At 35.4% G+C, this 17,294-nt stretch overlaps 1 protein-coding gene across 1 annotated transcript in view; it reads left to right on the forward strand.

The window, feature by feature from the left end:
• The window catches only part of LAMA2 (laminin subunit alpha 2), a gene marked incomplete at its 5' end in the record, with an annotated part of 255,146 nt that overhangs the window by 173,546 nt on the left and 64,306 nt on the right, over positions 1 to 17,294 (forward strand). Inside the window, 7 exons of the mRNA XM_062488976.1 lie at positions 936 to 1,078; positions 1,539 to 1,637; positions 6,280 to 6,391; positions 9,806 to 9,968; positions 14,370 to 14,580; positions 16,045 to 16,161; positions 16,655 to 16,818. Coding sequence (XP_062344960.1) covers positions 936 to 1,078; positions 1,539 to 1,637; positions 6,280 to 6,391; positions 9,806 to 9,968; positions 14,370 to 14,580; positions 16,045 to 16,161; positions 16,655 to 16,818 — 1,009 coding nt within the window. The remainder of the gene's footprint in view (positions 1 to 935; positions 1,079 to 1,538; positions 1,638 to 6,279; positions 6,392 to 9,805; positions 9,969 to 14,369; positions 14,581 to 16,044; positions 16,162 to 16,654; positions 16,819 to 17,294) is intronic.

Raw genomic sequence — 17,294 nt, forward strand, 5'->3', positions numbered from 1 at the left:
CTTAGAGGGCTTTTTTAGCTATTAAACTGCCTAGCTTTGCTGAAATAAATAATTACACGCTTGTAAAACTCTAGGTAAAACTCTCCATATCTCTTAACATCACCAGTGAGTTCATTGTTTCACAGTTTGCTTCATCTCCTGAGATGTTTGGGTTTGCCAGTTCTTTATGCAGAGAAATGGAAAGGTATTCCCACAACTCTGTTCTAAAGAATGAAGAATTCTGCTGTCTGCTGCATAAATGATACAAGATGAGGATGTCTTGTGATAGTTAATCAAAAGCAAGGGTGGGGGGAGGGGAATGAAAATTTTTGATATATGCAGCGCACAACAATATTTTTCATCCTGATGGATACTTGCAAGAAAAGAATCATGCATGAAAAGTTTATAAGCTGGTTAGTAAAAAGAGGTAGAGAAAACCATTTTATTAGAAGAAAACTATCAGTATTTTTACCTGGATACTTTCAACTGTCTGCATTAGAGGTTTAGTACACTTGGCTGTGCTGTTATATAGAATTTTTTTAGGTTTTTTTCCTTGCATTCAATTCCATAAGCATACTATGTTTCTTACAGAGCTCCTTAGATTTTCCAAATTGCCCGTCTGCTTTTCTCAAACTTCACCCAAATTACCTGTACAATTTAATATTTTATATTGGCTTGTCCACAGTGGACAAAATTATTTCCTCTTTCTGTGAAGTAAGCCTACCAATTTTGATCTTTGTGTTTTATATTAAAATGTCCTTTATTAAATCCTAAGTGATAATGTCTTTCCTATTCCCTAGTTGTTGTTTCCATTTTTTTCTCACACTACACATTTGGGGTAATATGTATGAAATTAGTGTTACCTCCCACAGAATTGCATGTGTACCATATGATATCTGAATCAAATGTCTAAAGTGTTTAGCAGGAAGAAATGAGCTTTGTTGTTCCTCCCCCAGCTTGTGATGATGAATGCACAGGACTCCTTCTCAATGACCTGGATCAGCTAAACCAGATGATCCTGAGTGTTAATCTCAGTGGTCCACTTCCTGCTCCATATAAATTGTTACATGGTTTTGAGAACACGACCCAGGAATTAAAGGTATGTTAGCAGTATTCACATATATAAATAACAGAGCTTCAGTACAACTTTACTTGATTCTGTTCAACCATACAGCTGTGAGTAGGTTCAGGGAAGAGGAAAAATTCAATATTTAATTATTTCAGGCTTGCTTTGGTTGATAAATAAGTATTACAGTTATTACTTTTACCTACTTTAATAAATAAATCTTGCAACAGTGATTTTTGAACATATGTGCAAGGAGTTATACTTCAGGTATAGAAAAGCAATGTTGCATACAAATAAAATCGTTTTCGTGCTGATGGTCTATAAAGTGGTTATGTGAGATTCCTGGAAAAAAGCCTGTTGGATGAATGTGACAAGAGTCAATGACAAAAGGGATTACATATTGTAGTTTTTGATGCTGCTTCTCTTCAGTATTTGGAAGTGCTGACATCCATTACATACAGATTTTTTCACTCTTCCATCTCTTTCCCAACAGCATTTGCTTTCACCTCAGAGAGCACCAGAGAGATTTCTTCAGCTAGCCCAAGAAAATCTGGATACCTTGGTGACAGAAATGGATGAACTACTGACAAGAGTATGTCTGTGATCACATTGAGGTCTATGGGTTTGGTTGAGGCTGCAAAATGACAGATACCTTGTGAATATGCATTAAACATGAATGAATAGATGAATTATAAGATGCTTTTCAGTCTCAGTGTCTAAAATGGCAGCAAGTCCTCTAAAAATCTCTTTTTGTGGGCCAATATATTGACATATATTTTCTGCAAAACTTCCTAAGAAGGTAAGAAAGCTTTTTCACATCTATACAGATCACCCAAGAATTATCTGGAAAAGATGGCACAAAAGCGATGTGTGAGTTTAGTTAAATATGTGTCTTCTAGATTCCATTTATGATCATAATTAGCATCTTCTGGGTTTCAGTAGATGTGCTATTTACTCTTTTTATTACAAAAGTTTTATTTCAATGTAGACCTCATCTTTTTTTTCAGTAAAGATAGTAAGAAAATAATATAAATTGTGCCACCTAGTGGAGAAATAATAGGGAAACTAATTAGACTAATAAATAAAGCTGTCCAAAGTACATTGAAGAACTACCAAAACTCATGCTTGTGAGTTAAAAGAACCAAGTAAGAAAGATGTGGAGTACTGTACTGATTGACATACACCCCAGAGAATCACATCAACTCCAGGCAGTTTTAGCATCATGTCTCTAAATTGTACATGGCTTAAGGAACTAAAGTTCTCAGAGAAACTGTTTTCTTCGTGTGATTTTTTTTCAATTCGAAATGGGTAGTAGGTAAGAAAGCATCTGAAATGTGTTTGCATATGTAGACACCCACGTGTGTGCATACACCAGTAGCTGTACATACTGACATTATGAGAAAGTTTGCTTTTCCACTTCTGTTTGATCTTTATTTTTTTTTTTTTCTGCAAGAAGCAGCTGCAGTAGTTTTAAGTCTAGCTGGAACTTTAACCCATGTCAGCTCTACAAGTAGGGAAGATTATATTTCTTCTATTATTGTTTCTCAGTCTTAGGCTAAGACAATTTTTTTGTCCTTTTGTGAAGTTGCTCTTTATAATATTTATAATATCCTTTTTCAATTTCCCCTGTAGAGATGAACTAAAATAATGCATATTCTGACCTTCTGTAAACAACTCTTGAAAGGAAAAACATATCAAAAATGTGATCTTAGGCAAATTACTGTGGATGCCACATTATCACCACTCCCTTTTTTCAGTTTTTCATCATTATGATGACTAAGTAGCCTTATGATTTCCAGTTATCCCTACAGAGTTGTTTGGAGTACTTTGGGGTGTTGTTTTGGTTTTTTGTTTGTTTGTTTTTTTTTTTTTTTAATTTAGGGACTGGCAACTGGTGGCAGGTCCTACCTACCTTTCTCCTACTATATTTGTAAATAAGAATAGTGTTCCAAAAAGAAGCATGAATCCTGATGTAGTGTGTTCAAGGCTCATTTCCAAATGAAGATGCAGTGATAACTGCATAATGGCTGGCCTTGCAATGCATAGTACCACCACAGATACCAAAGTTTTTCCTTGTATCTGATTTGCAGGCTCACTTTATTTTCAAAGTGATACCAATACTGATGAAGAAAAAAGCTGGTGATGGTTGGTGAGGAATCCATTTCCAGGAAAAAAAAATTCTAATGATTTTAAGATAAATTATAGCAGACAATAGTATTTAATCACTACAAAACTTCCAGGCATTTTGCTTCCCTGTGGTCTGTTGTCAGTCAATGATTTCTTATTTCAGTGTAGCACTCCCTTCCCTTCTTTTACATTATTCTGTGCTTCATTAACTTTGCCATATAGAAGATCCTAATGTCTTTCAAGTACTAATTAATGCACTACTCACATGTCTGCATGCACATTCCTGCACCTACCACTAAAGGAAGGCCTGATATCTCCAGTTCTTTTCAGTTCACTGCATTTCGTCAAAACCCCCACTTCCCTTCTAATTAGGTGCTTTCAGAGCATTCAAGAAAGATGGATCAGAATCACTTGCCTTGATTGAAATGCTTCTTTTGTGTTTGTAAACTTTTACCTTTCTCTCAAAGTACTGAATTTCTCTAAAGTGAAAATTTCTGGAAGTAGTAGCAGAGGCAACTTAGTTTGCAATAGCTGGGAACATTTGGAGAGCCAAGAACTTCCATCTGTACAGTGATGTCTGTGTTTACACCTCCTTCTGTGGTCTGCAGCTCACTAGCTGGAGAAATTCCTGTAGGACACCCTCCAGATGCTATCTAGAGGAGTTCTTTAAGGCTTGATGAAGTCCTCAGGCTAAATAAACACAGAAACAAGACCAAAACAAAACAACAAAAAAGTCTGAATAATTCCTAATACTTGCTTATAGTTTAAACTGCTAAGTGGCTACTCCAGACTGGGACAAAGCCTTTCTTAGAACCTCCATCACTAGGTATAAGATGTGGACATCATAAAAGCATGTTCACTGATCTCAAATACTTTCTTTACTGATATCTGTGGTAGGGATCTCCTTTATGCCAAAAAGTTTTATTTGTATCCAGATAACATCTTGAAGACTCATTCCAAACGCGTGTTCTGGGTCCAGTCTGCCTGACCCTTACTGCTTCCACAACGAGAGTTTTTTGGGCCTGTTTAAAATGTTAGAAGATGCTGTAAACTGACCTTATAGAAATTATGAGCTGTAGTAGATTGAATATGTAGAAAATTATTAAAGAATGAAAACATTTAATTAGCCATGGAATGGCCAGCTACAGTATGAAGGATGTTTGCCATTTAATATGGTTTATGGAATTAAAGCTAGACCAGATAATGAAGCAAAAGCCTATTTTTCAGCAAAGGAAATTCTGTCAATATACAGAAGGCCTTCAGTGGACCTGAATGGGATTTAAGTACTAAAGAGAGCTGTCACAGAAAAGAAATGAAAATTATTCAATGACAGATTAATTTTCACAAAAATGTGGTACGTGCTATTCAGTCATAAATAGAGAGGTTAAAGTGGCTAACTTGAATTAGTATGAATGTTGAAAAAGTAATCAAAACTAAGAAAAGAATATGTAAGTTATAAAATACCATTTGTAGCAAAGAACTAGCGATATTATAGAGTATAATAAAACTGAATGTGAATATTCCAAACAAATAAAACTCAAATAATAAAAGGCTTGTGGAGGGTTTGACAATAAATAATAAGCTATTCTCAATTACATGAAGAATTAAATGACATCAGAAATGCCAAGCAGGGTTAGAGCAGTGATCCAGCAAGACCATTTGGAATTTTTGCCATTTTTTCTATCCCAATTGCCTCTTACAGCTGACTGTAACAATATTTTAGTTCTGTATCCAGGCAGATAAAAAGGGTATGTTTAAAGCTGTGTAAGTGTGAAAAGACATGTTCTACTGATAGAGGGATGGAATAGAACAAAATCCCCTCAGTCTTTTAACTCCACAGAGGTTTTAATTCTTCCTGTATATTTCTATTTACCTGAACTGTTTTTGTATAAATTACTTTCAGTGTAAATGACTTTCAGTGTAACTACTCAAAAGTAGCCCAAAATTCTAAGTGGACTGATAATGTCAGGGATTTCATTTCAGAAACCCAGATGTAAATTACCTTGAGGGCTACCATCTAGAAGTTAATCAGGCAAAAATAAATGTGTTAAAGTGCTACTATTTCTCTGACTATTACTGAAAAGTGTGGGCTTTTGTAAGGGAGGAACAATTTGTGCAGTTCAAGTCAGGGAAAGCTTAAGCTCATTTTGAGTTATTGACCTTCTAGCCATTTCATGGAGACTGAGAAATTCATAATGCCCTATTCCAAGATTTTTGGGGAATGTAATCCCTGAAGAAAAAAACCTGGGAGTTTATTTGTTTTATTTATTGGGGTCTTTTTTTGGGTTTTGCTTTGTGTGTTGTTTTTGGTGTTTTTGCTTTGCAGTACAGCTCAACAAGTTTTGTGTCTTGAAATGTTTGGCTTCTTTTTAATAAAAAAGGGTCTGTTTTGTAAATAGGGACCTCAAGAGCTCAAGATGATCCCTTTCCTTGGCATGTTTATCAGGTCTGCAGCAGATGTGTCTCTTTCTGCTGCTGCTGTGATTCACTACAATTACAAAGCATTTAGTAACAGAAAGCAAAAATTTTACTGAGCACCCGAATATGTTATAAACAAACAACTTCAAACATTAGAGCGGCACAGAACTCCTCTTTATTTTTCTCTCTCTTTCTTGGTCAAATTAATGTATTGATTTAAAGTTCTTGTTGCTTGTTGGAATGAACTGTCTCTTGGAGAGCACCTCCAGGGAAGAAGCAAAGAGGTCATGATGCCTGCTGCACTTTGTCAATTGAAAAGTACACAATTGTGAAACTATGGGAAGTATTCCCTGAAGAATCTATTAAAAGGTTCCAAACAGCATTTCTTTAAGCAAAGATATTATTATTCAGTGGATAATTTCATCCTGTCTCCACTGATGTGCTGCTGCACACAAGTAGGGTTTCTAAGAACCTAAAATAAAGCCTTCCAATTTCCATTTAAAGGAAAAGGTAATAAAATTTAATTGTGTACTTGAACAGAGCATTTCATTTCCCATGCATCTGATCAATAATTCATTGATTGCCTCTGGCCTGAGGAAAGTTTTGTACATGGATTCAGCCAGTGGGATTATAACAGTGCATCCTTGTCCTGTTCATTAATTATATTTTCCTTGAATTTTTATCACCAGGCTACCAAGGTGACAGCAGATGGCGAGCAGACCAGGCAGGATGCCGAGAGGACTAATGACAGAGCGAAATCTCTTGGACAGTTTGTCAAAGGCATTCTCCAAGCTGCTGAAGGTATTGGGAAAAATTTCAATTACTTGAGTTGTTTCTCAAGAAAACTGGAGGATGATAGGGGAAAAGAGTCTGAGAGACAGTGATGAAGATTTTACTTGCTAAAAAATGTCATGCGCTTAAAATGTTGAGTGAAGAAAAGGAAGTAAACTGTCTTCAAATTTTTGTTCAAATCTGTATATGCAGTTTATATGAACGCTTAATGTATTGGTAATTATCAACAATGACTAGAAGAAAACTGAGCATGTTCTTCAGGATTTTTGCAGTTATCTGCAAAAGTCACTGCAGTTTTTGCAGTATTCTGCAGTTTCTGTTATGACGAAGTAACAAACGGGGCTTAGCTTTTGTTTATTTTCAAAGCAGTTGAAAATACATATTAGTAAAAAATTTGATGTAATTTTAACACATGGTATGTTGGCACTTTGTCTTAATTCACCAACTTTACTTCAAAAATACATTTACTTCTTGCTGTTAATGAACATCTGCTGCTTAGAATTTGCAAGTGACTCCTAACCCTACCTAAGCATGGAGCCAAAGCCAATGCTCTGTCTTCCACAGACTGATTCACTGCACTTAACACTGCAGTAAATGCTTATGAGAAAAATAGATTCTAGATGGCCTTAAGAAGCGAGACTATTTATTTCATAAAGCTATTCAATAAGATAATGGCTAAAAAATATTAAAATAATTGGCAAAAACAGACAGGTTTTTTACTTGAAAAAGACTTTTCAATTCTTTCCTCCTCCAAATATTCACTGCAGTACTAGTTTCAGTATCTATGCTTCTGAAGGCCTATTTCATTGAAAGGGGAAGCTTCCACTTTTGTCTAAGTGCTATAAAACACATTTTACATTGCCTTTTGTGTAACACATCCCTGTATGTGCTTTGGAAGTGAACTGAACAGCAATTTAGAATATCCTTAGGATTTGTAATTTTGACAAGAAAAAACTGTGGGAAAAGCAACAAGAAAAAGTGACCAATTTTTTGAGAATTTTTTTAAACAAAAGACTGTGTGCTTCCTATTTCAGGATGAATTTGGGATGATGAACAAAACAAACTCCTCGACTCTACAAAGTTTATGCCCTGTGTTTGTAACGAAATAAAAATTTCCTCAAGCAGGTTTAGCAGTAGGAAATACATCATTAGAAAACATAGAGGGGGTGAAATAAATTTATGCAGTATCTTACAAGTAGACAAAAACCTTAAAATAAATGTGTTTGCCTAGTGGCCAAGTTAACATTTTAAGGATACATTAAATACAAGAGCATAGGATTGAGAGGTACCTTGTGGGTTGAGGCATTCACTCCCCTACTACCAAAACCTTTCTAAAACACATCTTCAAAGTAATTTCTACAAATACACAAGACCTGGATAGAGGAAGCAGTTTCAATACTCTTCATAATTGCCATACTTCACATTTCTAGCAAAAAGTAGTCATGTTTAGTTTATCATTGTTTATCATAGCCAACCTTGTTCTTTAGTTCAAATAGATGTTTTTCTCTCTCCCTAGTACTTCTCCTCCTTCCCCCACCACCAGCTATATTTGCAGAGAGGAATCATATTCCATTTTGGCCCCTTTTTTTCTAGACTGAATCACACGAAAGAGTGTTCTCCCAAATCTCCTACTCACCTTCATGTAATTTCCCTTCCTTTCCTAAAAATTATATCCATGTTTCCAAACCACAGGTACAAAGCATGAAATTAGGTTTCTTCAGTGTCTTGCTCTTCCGGAGGAATAAAACTTGCCTGTGTAAGCTCTCCTAAAAATGTCCCAGTAAATTTTTTTTTTTCACAGCTGGTTACCACTGGTGATTCATAACACATCTACATTCTTCTCATTCATACCTTTTACCTAACTGATAAAACTCCTCATTAAAAGTGAGAGGTTTGTAGTGATTGGCTCTAATGACCATACTCTGACTGCTTATCCACTTCTACTGAGCTGATTGTTGGCTTTCTGAACTTCTGAGTAGCTGTAACTAATTTTCCTTCTTAGTTATGGAATTTCTCTGCTTTGCAGTTCCTAGCCTTTGTCTATGTCAGTTCACCCAAATCTTTTACCACCACTGGACTCTGATATTTGCATTCTACCAAGACACAAAACAAAACATGGTTACGAGAAGAGAAGGATAAAACTGGGTATAAATTTTTCTGAACCTAAGAAAAGCTTAGCTAACATATTCATTTTCTCCATTAAGGTAACAAGTTACTCACTATTTTTAATAGAATATTTTGAATTTTTATTTATTTATTTATTTAATTAATTAATTTAATTAAAAATGTATTCCTCCTGTACTGAGGTACCTTAGTGATGATACATAATATAGTACATATAGAAGTTGTCCATGATCCATCTGAGCACAGTGTAGTCTTTCTCCAGACATCACTACCCCCCACAAAACCACTCATTGTTAAAGATACAAACTCAGCTCTCATCAGCTAATCCAAGAATGAATGAATGAATTTTCTTCATAATTTGCTCTAAACCTATGCAATGTGTAGATGAAATAATAATTTATTGAGGTTTGAAAGACTGATTTTAATTTCTTTAATTAAAGATTTAATTTTTAATACTCGTAAGTACCCCTGTGGCCAGGAATGGTGCCATTTCAGAGAAATCATTTACTTGGGAGCTCTATGGAAGGGCAGCAGTATTTTTTAAAATTGAATATGGAACTGATTGCCATAAATGACCTAGTTGCTTCTGAAAGTGGCTCTTCTAATGTGGTGTGGTGTGCTATGGCAGTAAGATTTTAGTCCATCCTTGAGTGGGATCCTGTGTGTACAGCTTATCTGTTCAGAATAATTCAACTGTTCCACACACTTTTACAGTGTACCTGCATGTATTCCAACCTTCATATTTTTCTTTTCCATTTCTGGGTATATTCTTCTAAACATATGAGTGGGTTTAGACATCTGTGGGTAACTTTCACTCCTCCTCTGCTTTGTTTTCTAAAATTTCACGATTGTTTATTCTTCCTAGTACCATTAAGTCTGAATTCTAAAAATGACATATTTTGCGGTTCTCCAAAAGTGATTTAAGCCTGATTTTCATTGCTTGTACTGCCTGCTCCTTAATTCTACAAGCAGCATAGCAAACTATCTTCTGCTTGTTTTGAAGGTTCAGTGCAAATTCTTTCTTTCAAGGGGAGGAAGATGGGAGAAATAATGTATTTCTTATACTGGGTATAAAGACCCCTTTAATTATCGTGTTGAAAGTTGAACTAAGATAAAAGTTTTGATGAAACATATATTGCTTTCTCATTTGTTACTGGGCATTGGAGTAATAACCATCCTTTATATTTCACAGCAGAAACAACCAGTGCAAGTTGTGTTCCACTTGCTGATAGAGTTGACAGATTATCTGTTGTTTTTAATTGCTAACACCTTACGTAAATATATTTTGGTCTCCTGCAGCTGCAAATGAAGATGCTATAAAACTGAATGAGACACTCAGAACTCAAGACAAGACTTTGGAGAAGAGTCTTCCAGAACTGCAGAGTGAGGCTGAAGGAATGGTCATGGAGATGAGAAACAGAGATCTTAATATGCAAGACAAAATAGCTCAGGATGAGTTAAAGTGAGTAGAGAGATCCCAGATTTCAACCTCCTAGTGACAATGTCTGACTCCCGTAAATGTGATTGTCATGTTTGCCAATCAAGTTTTCTAGCTGAGGCTTGCAGAAATGTGAAAGAAAGCAAAGTCTAATACTTTGTATCTCTTGATATAGCATTAGCATTTTTGGAAATGCTTACATATGTGGAAAGCAATCCATAAGAAATTACTTCCCTGCTCCAGAGGTACCAGCAACATTTCTAATTGAATTCTAATTTTTCTCAGTTTGTTTTTAGCTTCTGCTTCAGACCTGATGAATGGCTTTTGTACTAAAAATTTCATCTGCAAGCTTGGGTTTTTTTCCCCTGTAAAACTAGTTGGTGTAATAAAAATAAAAACTGTCCAAAAAGATTTTTCAATAGTGCAGACATTGAAAAAATGTATTTTCCTGTATTTAGAATAGCGTAGGTCAGAATAAACCATCTCTGTGGCATAGTTCAGAAGCCTGCTTTTTGGTTATTTAATTATCTGTAAATAAATGTATATATATAAGTGTACTGGCAGCTGTTTATAAATCATTATGCCAAATGGCTGATTGCCTGATTCAGAAAAATACTTGGCTTGAAGTTAAAATTCTGGTAGTTTCTTACATCTGTATTAGTACATTTCTAGAGCTGGACTTTTCTTACCTCTTCACCAGTGCAAATAACTAGCAAGGAATCTGACAGAGCAGCGACATGGTCCATTGAAGTTGTGATGGATCTGAAAACTGTCTGGGATAGAGTTACACAGGCCTGAAAATGTCAGTTATCAGGTGTGTGCATACTGTAAGGAAAACGTAAATGGAATACAAAATCAGCTGAGATTTCCAAGTAGTTTATACTCCAATTTGCACTGCCTATCTTAGACTTTATAAACCAGATCATTTTCTGGAAATCCTGCTAATGCAGTATTTCTTCCCGTAACTCTGATAGCTTGGCTTCCTGTTCTCTTGAGAAAGAATATATTGCAAAATTATTTGAGAGCAATGTTTTATTGCTTTTTCATCTGATTCCACTGAGCCCCTTCAATGCCTTCTCTACTCACACACAGAAACAAACCAGGAAAAAATAGGGATGAGAAAAATTTGGCCAAACCTTTGAAAGTGCTGCCTGCAAATTTAGGACTGGCTGGAGAAGGGCCTTTCAAACAAGGTATTATTAGTCTTCAAATGCTACAGCCAACATGAAACTGTCAGATTACAATGAAATAATTTCCTACTCTAGACAATAGCTACAGTAAAAAATGCCGTAGAATTTTTTCTTTTTTCAGGAAAGAACTTCTCTCCTATTCTTCCTGAAATGTACAAAACAAGTGTTTAAATATCTCGATATTGAAATATATTTTATACTGAGAGATGCATTAATATATTAATTGATTTCAATTAAAGTTTCTCTTAAGAAACTTTATCTTAAGGTTTATCTTAAGGCTAGAGTTATTTCCTTATAGGCAGTCACTGAGATCCAAGAAATTTTGGCAGTCAACTCAACAGAAGGAAAATTAGTCACTGTGCATTGCAAGGTGGAGAGGAAAGGACCCTAGAGATGTTGTTCTCTGAAACTGTCTCTTAAAGAAAAATGTTACAAAACTGCTTAAATAATGTAGTAAGATAGTAGATAGGATGCACTCTGCAAGGAAGAAGAATGAAGAAGAATTAAACATTCTTAGAACTCTGGAGGTACATGTGTTTTTGTGAAGATCTCTGTGCTCCACACGTGTATGGATTCTCTACAGAACAATTTGAAATATTTACTTAGGAATAAAGTAAGGGACTTGCAATCCTCATGATCACTTTGAAGTGGTTAATTGCACTTACTCTTTGGTGAGGTGTCTTTTGTCAGTGATTGTATTCTGTTTTCAGAATTTTGTCCAAGAGCAGAATGACAAGATTCAGTAGATTCTTTCCTAAGTTTTCAGTGAATTCTTAAAACTTAAATGAGGAAGACAAATGAAGTAAAGTCTTCTTGCTTTCATAGATGGCAAAGCTTCTCTTACATATGCAGTTTTTTCCCTTATTTTCCTTCAATTTTTTCGAATCCAGGCTCTTACTGCCTTAGTGTACTGAAATGACATTAGTCAATAATTTCTCTAAAAAGAGCATATAGAGAAGTACACCAGTTGCTGTTCTGAACTGCCATGGTTTTCATATTTATGAGGTAAATCTTTCACTATTTTATAACATTCCTTCATGTTTTCTCAGATGCCACTGAGTTGATATCAAGGGATGCTGTGAGCCAGAATTCTTTCTTTCTGTTTAGTATGCTGAGTAGCTTTATTTTTATGTGACTTTTTCTTCCACAAATTTGCCTGATGGCTTCTGAACATCTGTGAATTTCTATCATCCACTTTCCTGAGAGAATGAATTGCATAACTCAGCCGTACAGTGTTGGAAGAGATGCCTCCTATGTTTAGACATTGCTTCCTGATATTTCCATTTTTATTTTTGGAGAGACATTGAACAGTTCATCAACTTATCCATGCTATTCATGATGTTACAATCCTTATTTCTTTTCCTCATAGGGCAATTCTAACATATTTAGACTCTCATATGCAGTTGATGGGTATTAATAATTTTGTCATCAGTTTCTAATCTTGTTTTTCTTGCACTCATTTTGTGCATCTAGACCATTCAGCATTCCATGTGTCAGATCTGTGATTGTTTCTTCTAAAACTTCAGGTATTTTGAATAGTTACATTCTTTATCTAAGATGGTATCCAGAGAAAGTTGGGCCTCTTAAGTATAGAAGAGAGTATTTCAAGAAATGCGGTGCAGTCCAATCTCGCAGAAATTCTAAAGCAAGGGATTACGTGGAACAGATTGCCTCATACTTCATTAAGAAAGAGCAGAGTGAAATTGCACAACAGATCAATATGAAAATGCTATGTTTAGAGCACCTAGGAAGAATTTTGAGGTAGACTACTGGATGGATAAATAGTTTGAGCTATGCTATGAGGCAAGGGAATAAAAGGGAAATTCATCCATTTTGAACTGCTCCTCCAGTACTGCAGAGTCATAAGGGTCAAACTTTGCCAGAAGAGTAAGACAGAAGCTTCTTATAGAAGAATAATGGAGGAGGTATGAGAGAAATCCTTAATTCCTTTCTACACTTCTGTGACAGATTGTCAATATTGGGATTTAGTTTTTGATTAAATATTTTGTCCTCAGAAGTTGTGAATTCAAAATGTGAATGATTTTTTTTCATCAAAAACAAAGGCAGAATTGATGTGGGAAAAAAACTCCAATTTGTCTCAGAAAATCCCAAAGCTAAGATAACAATTTGACTTCTCTTGTCTCCACTTCAGAGCCTTCATCTAAATTATGTCTAGTGTCAGCATATATTTTCCTCCTTTCCTATATATTTTTGGTGTGCATGTATTTACATGTTTATTTTTAGAAGATTCCTAATGGAACTGACTATAGGCAGGCCAAATTACACTGTTTTTTTTCAGAAAATACAGTTCTTATTGTCCACACTTTGGCATAATGAAACGGGGAGAAAATCTGTCCTGGGTAGAAGCATGACAGATTTCTTTTGTAGTTATTATCTATCCTACATATTCCTGTTTGCTTAGGATTTTTCTTATCTCTAAAACGTCATTTTGGAAGAGCCTGAAATGAAATGCCTGTTTTCTATTGTTTTTTTTTTTTTTCTCCTGCCCTGGACATATCATTGAATTAACACAGTGGTGTTGCCTTGTGTGACACTGATTCAAGGTGGGCAGATGACAATACTCCAGTCCCTTAAAACTGGGGTCAGCAAAGTCCATTAAAAATATTCCAGAATGTATTTTAGATAAGCAGAATTTTTTTGACTACTGGAAGTCATAAATCCAAGGATCCTGGTTTGGTTTTTTATTTCACCAAAAAGCATTTATGATTTTTTGACTGTCTAGTCTAAAGCAGTTGTCTGCTTCAAGACAGCTTGAAATTGGGCATATCTTCAATTCCTCCTCAGTTTAAGGTAGGAAATCACTTTGTGTCACATGTCATATCAATGTGAGTGAAGGAAATCTTTTAGACAAGTTGAAATGTTTCAGAAAACCTCACTTTGCTAGTCAGATCTCAAGAAGGGAGATTAACCCAAAAAAATGTAAAAAAAAATACAATCTTCATTGGGGAATATTTATTTGAATATATTCTGCTTCATGAAAAAGACCTTAGTGGAATTTAAAAACCTCTTTTAATAAAGGGCTTAAAACCAGCTGTCCTTTCACTTTATTAAGCATGTGTCAACCTGAAAATTACTTTGGGAATTAATTTAATTTAATTTTCTTTGATGCTTGGTTTTTCTATTTCATTTGTATATTATTGTGATGATTCAGATTATTTGGATTATTATCAGGGAATATGAGCTCAGTGTCCTCATGACTGGCAATGTATTTCAGGAATGCAGAAGATCTTTTGGACAAGGTGAAGAAATTATTTGGTGAGCCCAGTGAGAAAAACGAGGAACTCAAAAATGAGGTCCAGGACAAGCTAGCAAACTACCAGAGCAAAGTTGATGATGCTCAAGATCTGCTAAGAGAAGCTGCAAGTAAAATTTGGGAGGCCGATCGTTTATCTGCATTCAACCAAAAAAACATGACCATGCTGGAGGTGAGTGCTGACAAGTTTTATCCTCGATTACTTGGATTCTGATTAAAGGTTGAAGCTTTGCATGATTACATATTGAAACAAAAATATAAGCAAAGCAAAAGTATGATTAAAATATAACTGTATCTAATGTAATTTAAAGGGAGCATGTTCCTCAGAATGAGGAAGTTCACTGCCTTTTAAAAGTAGAATTACTCCCCTGCTTTATTGAAATAATACCATCTGCTTTATGGAAGGTACACCGGATTTATTATTCTGTGGGAAATTAAATTCGTGCCAGTATAAATAGTCATGTAAAATTCAAATCATGTGTTCAATATTTAAACAGGAGTTCCCTTAAAATCTTTGCTGTCATATATTTGCTTCTAGAAAACTTAGACTTTCATCTCCCTCTCCAACCCCTGGGAAGACTAAGAGAGTATGTGGATATTACAGAGTAATAAATCAAACTCTATCCTCAGTAGTTAGTAGCTGTTATAATTGATCTCACTCATAGAAGAGAGGTCTGCTTGTGATTTAATTTAAATTGCAGAGACTTAAAGAGGATATTATACTGTACATTAACAATCATTTAACCAAGACATAAAGAGCAGAGTCAACCTAATGAAGATGAATGTTTCAACTCTTTATCTCGGTGAGCTTTCACCTCAAGTACAATATGAGGTTAGAGTTCTGAGACCTCCGTTCTCAGCAGAGATTTCTGCACTTGGTTGAATTAAAGAAATGCAGTGATCTGACAAATGTAGGCGATCTCTGTTTTTTCCTCTGTGCATTTTCTTCCCAAAGGTGGATGGATAAAGTTTGGAGAAATTACCTGCTATTTCAGTTTTTTAACTATTCTCTGCATTACTGTAGCAGAGTGCCTTTCCAGCAGTCCTGCCCACATGGTTGCTATGGCCTCCTATCAGACTCATCTGTGATACTCAATGGATCTTGCACAGGAAATTGCCAATTCTTTATTCAGAAGTCCATCCTTACTATGCAATATGCAGTAGTTTTACTAGTTGAAAAACAGGAATCTGTAGGTTACTCAAAACCTTTTATTTTGCATTCAGCAATTAGTGAAGTACCAGTGGATGGAAGTAGGAAAGCAGCAGAATATTTTTATAAATTTTTCCTTCATAGTCAGACATGATTACGAAATAGGAACTTACACATCTGGGTAATGAGTAAGATTTATAACTTTCTGTTTCATTTTGCAGTAGTACTTCAGCCAATTACCTCTGTTAGAGAGCAATAAAAACCTTTCCACATGGGAGAACAATACAGAGCTGGAGATAGAAGGACAAGGGAAAGATACCTTACATGTGCTTTGCTGTTGTCACTGTCTCAGCTCTGAGAGCTCAGAGAGTTGCAGAAGGGGAATTGTGCCATGATGACAAAATGCAGTCTTATACTGAGGTGCTGGCATTTGAACTGTTCTTAGTAAATAACTCATCTTTTTCTTTGTGCAAACTCATCCTATAGAAAAGGAAGCAAGTTGTAGAAGATGGCAGGCAAGATGTTGAAAAGACCCTTCAGGAAGGGAATGATGTCCTTAATGAAGCCAATAAACTTGCAAATGACATCAGCATAGCTGTAGAGGTGAGTATTTTATCATCCTTACCTGAGAATTAGTAAAACAAAACTTCATTATGGAAGCAAAATAGATAATTAAAGTAACACCTAATTTTTCAGTGCATTTATCAATATTGAAATATTTTACTTGGAATAATTCTTTTTTCCATTACTGTATGGTAGAAAAGCTAGTCTGGAGTATAAAAATTAATAACTTGGAGCTTTATGTTGGATTACATGTGAGCTAGCTCATAATGTTTTTGGGACTCCGCCATTTATAATTCCTTAATTGTAAAAGTTTCTACTAAGCTCAAGAGAGACAAGTAGCTCTTGGAATATTGTTTATCTTCTCTCTGTTATCCAGCCATTCCTGTTACTCTTTCTATACCAGTTCCCTGAAATTTTAATTCATAGGTAAGTTGAGATAATAGCCCACAAGGAAAGAGCATCCTTATATATAGATAAGGCTATAGAATGCCTGCCTTCAGAAATTTAAAGGCTTTTCTTTTGCCATTTTCAGTATGTAGAAGGTGTTGCAAATAAGATACAACCAATGTCTGATCAACTGAAAGATAAAATAGATGACTTGTCACAAGAGATTCGTGACAGGATGCTTCCAGAAAAGGTGTCGCAAGCTGAGAACCATGCAGGCCAGCTGAATGAATCATCTGCAGTGCTGGATGGGTAAGGCATTCACTGGTAATGCTAAAATCTTGAAGCAGGTTTGCAAAATTTCTTCACAGAACTTGAAGAGCATTCTTCTTCTTTGACATCTGTCATGGGGGGTATACAAATAACCAGAGATGTGCCTAAGTATGCTACTATTAAGTTAGTCAATTTATGTCTCTCTTGTAAACTGTTTCTTACATCTTGTGATTCTTATAGGCTGCCTGGACAGCAAACAGTGCCCTCGGATGCACTGACAACACAGTTTAACTTATCATATGCGTACTGCTGTGTTGTGAAAAAACCACAAATTCTTCTTAAAAGAGCTCGCTACCTGTTTTCATGGACATTTGTTAAAAACAAGTAGTACTTTCCTTTTTAAGATTACCATTTTGGTAGGAGACAATTATTGTGGTGCTAAATTGTTTACTGACAGAAGTCCCCCTTAGTGATGGACAGTAATTCCTCTACCAGTTTCAAAATACTCTCCCAAA

Source organism: Cinclus cinclus, chromosome 3 (assembly GCF_963662255.1).
Source record: "Cinclus cinclus chromosome 3, bCinCin1.1, whole genome shotgun sequence".
Taxonomy (NCBI): Eukaryota; Metazoa; Chordata; class Aves; order Passeriformes; family Cinclidae; genus Cinclus; species Cinclus cinclus.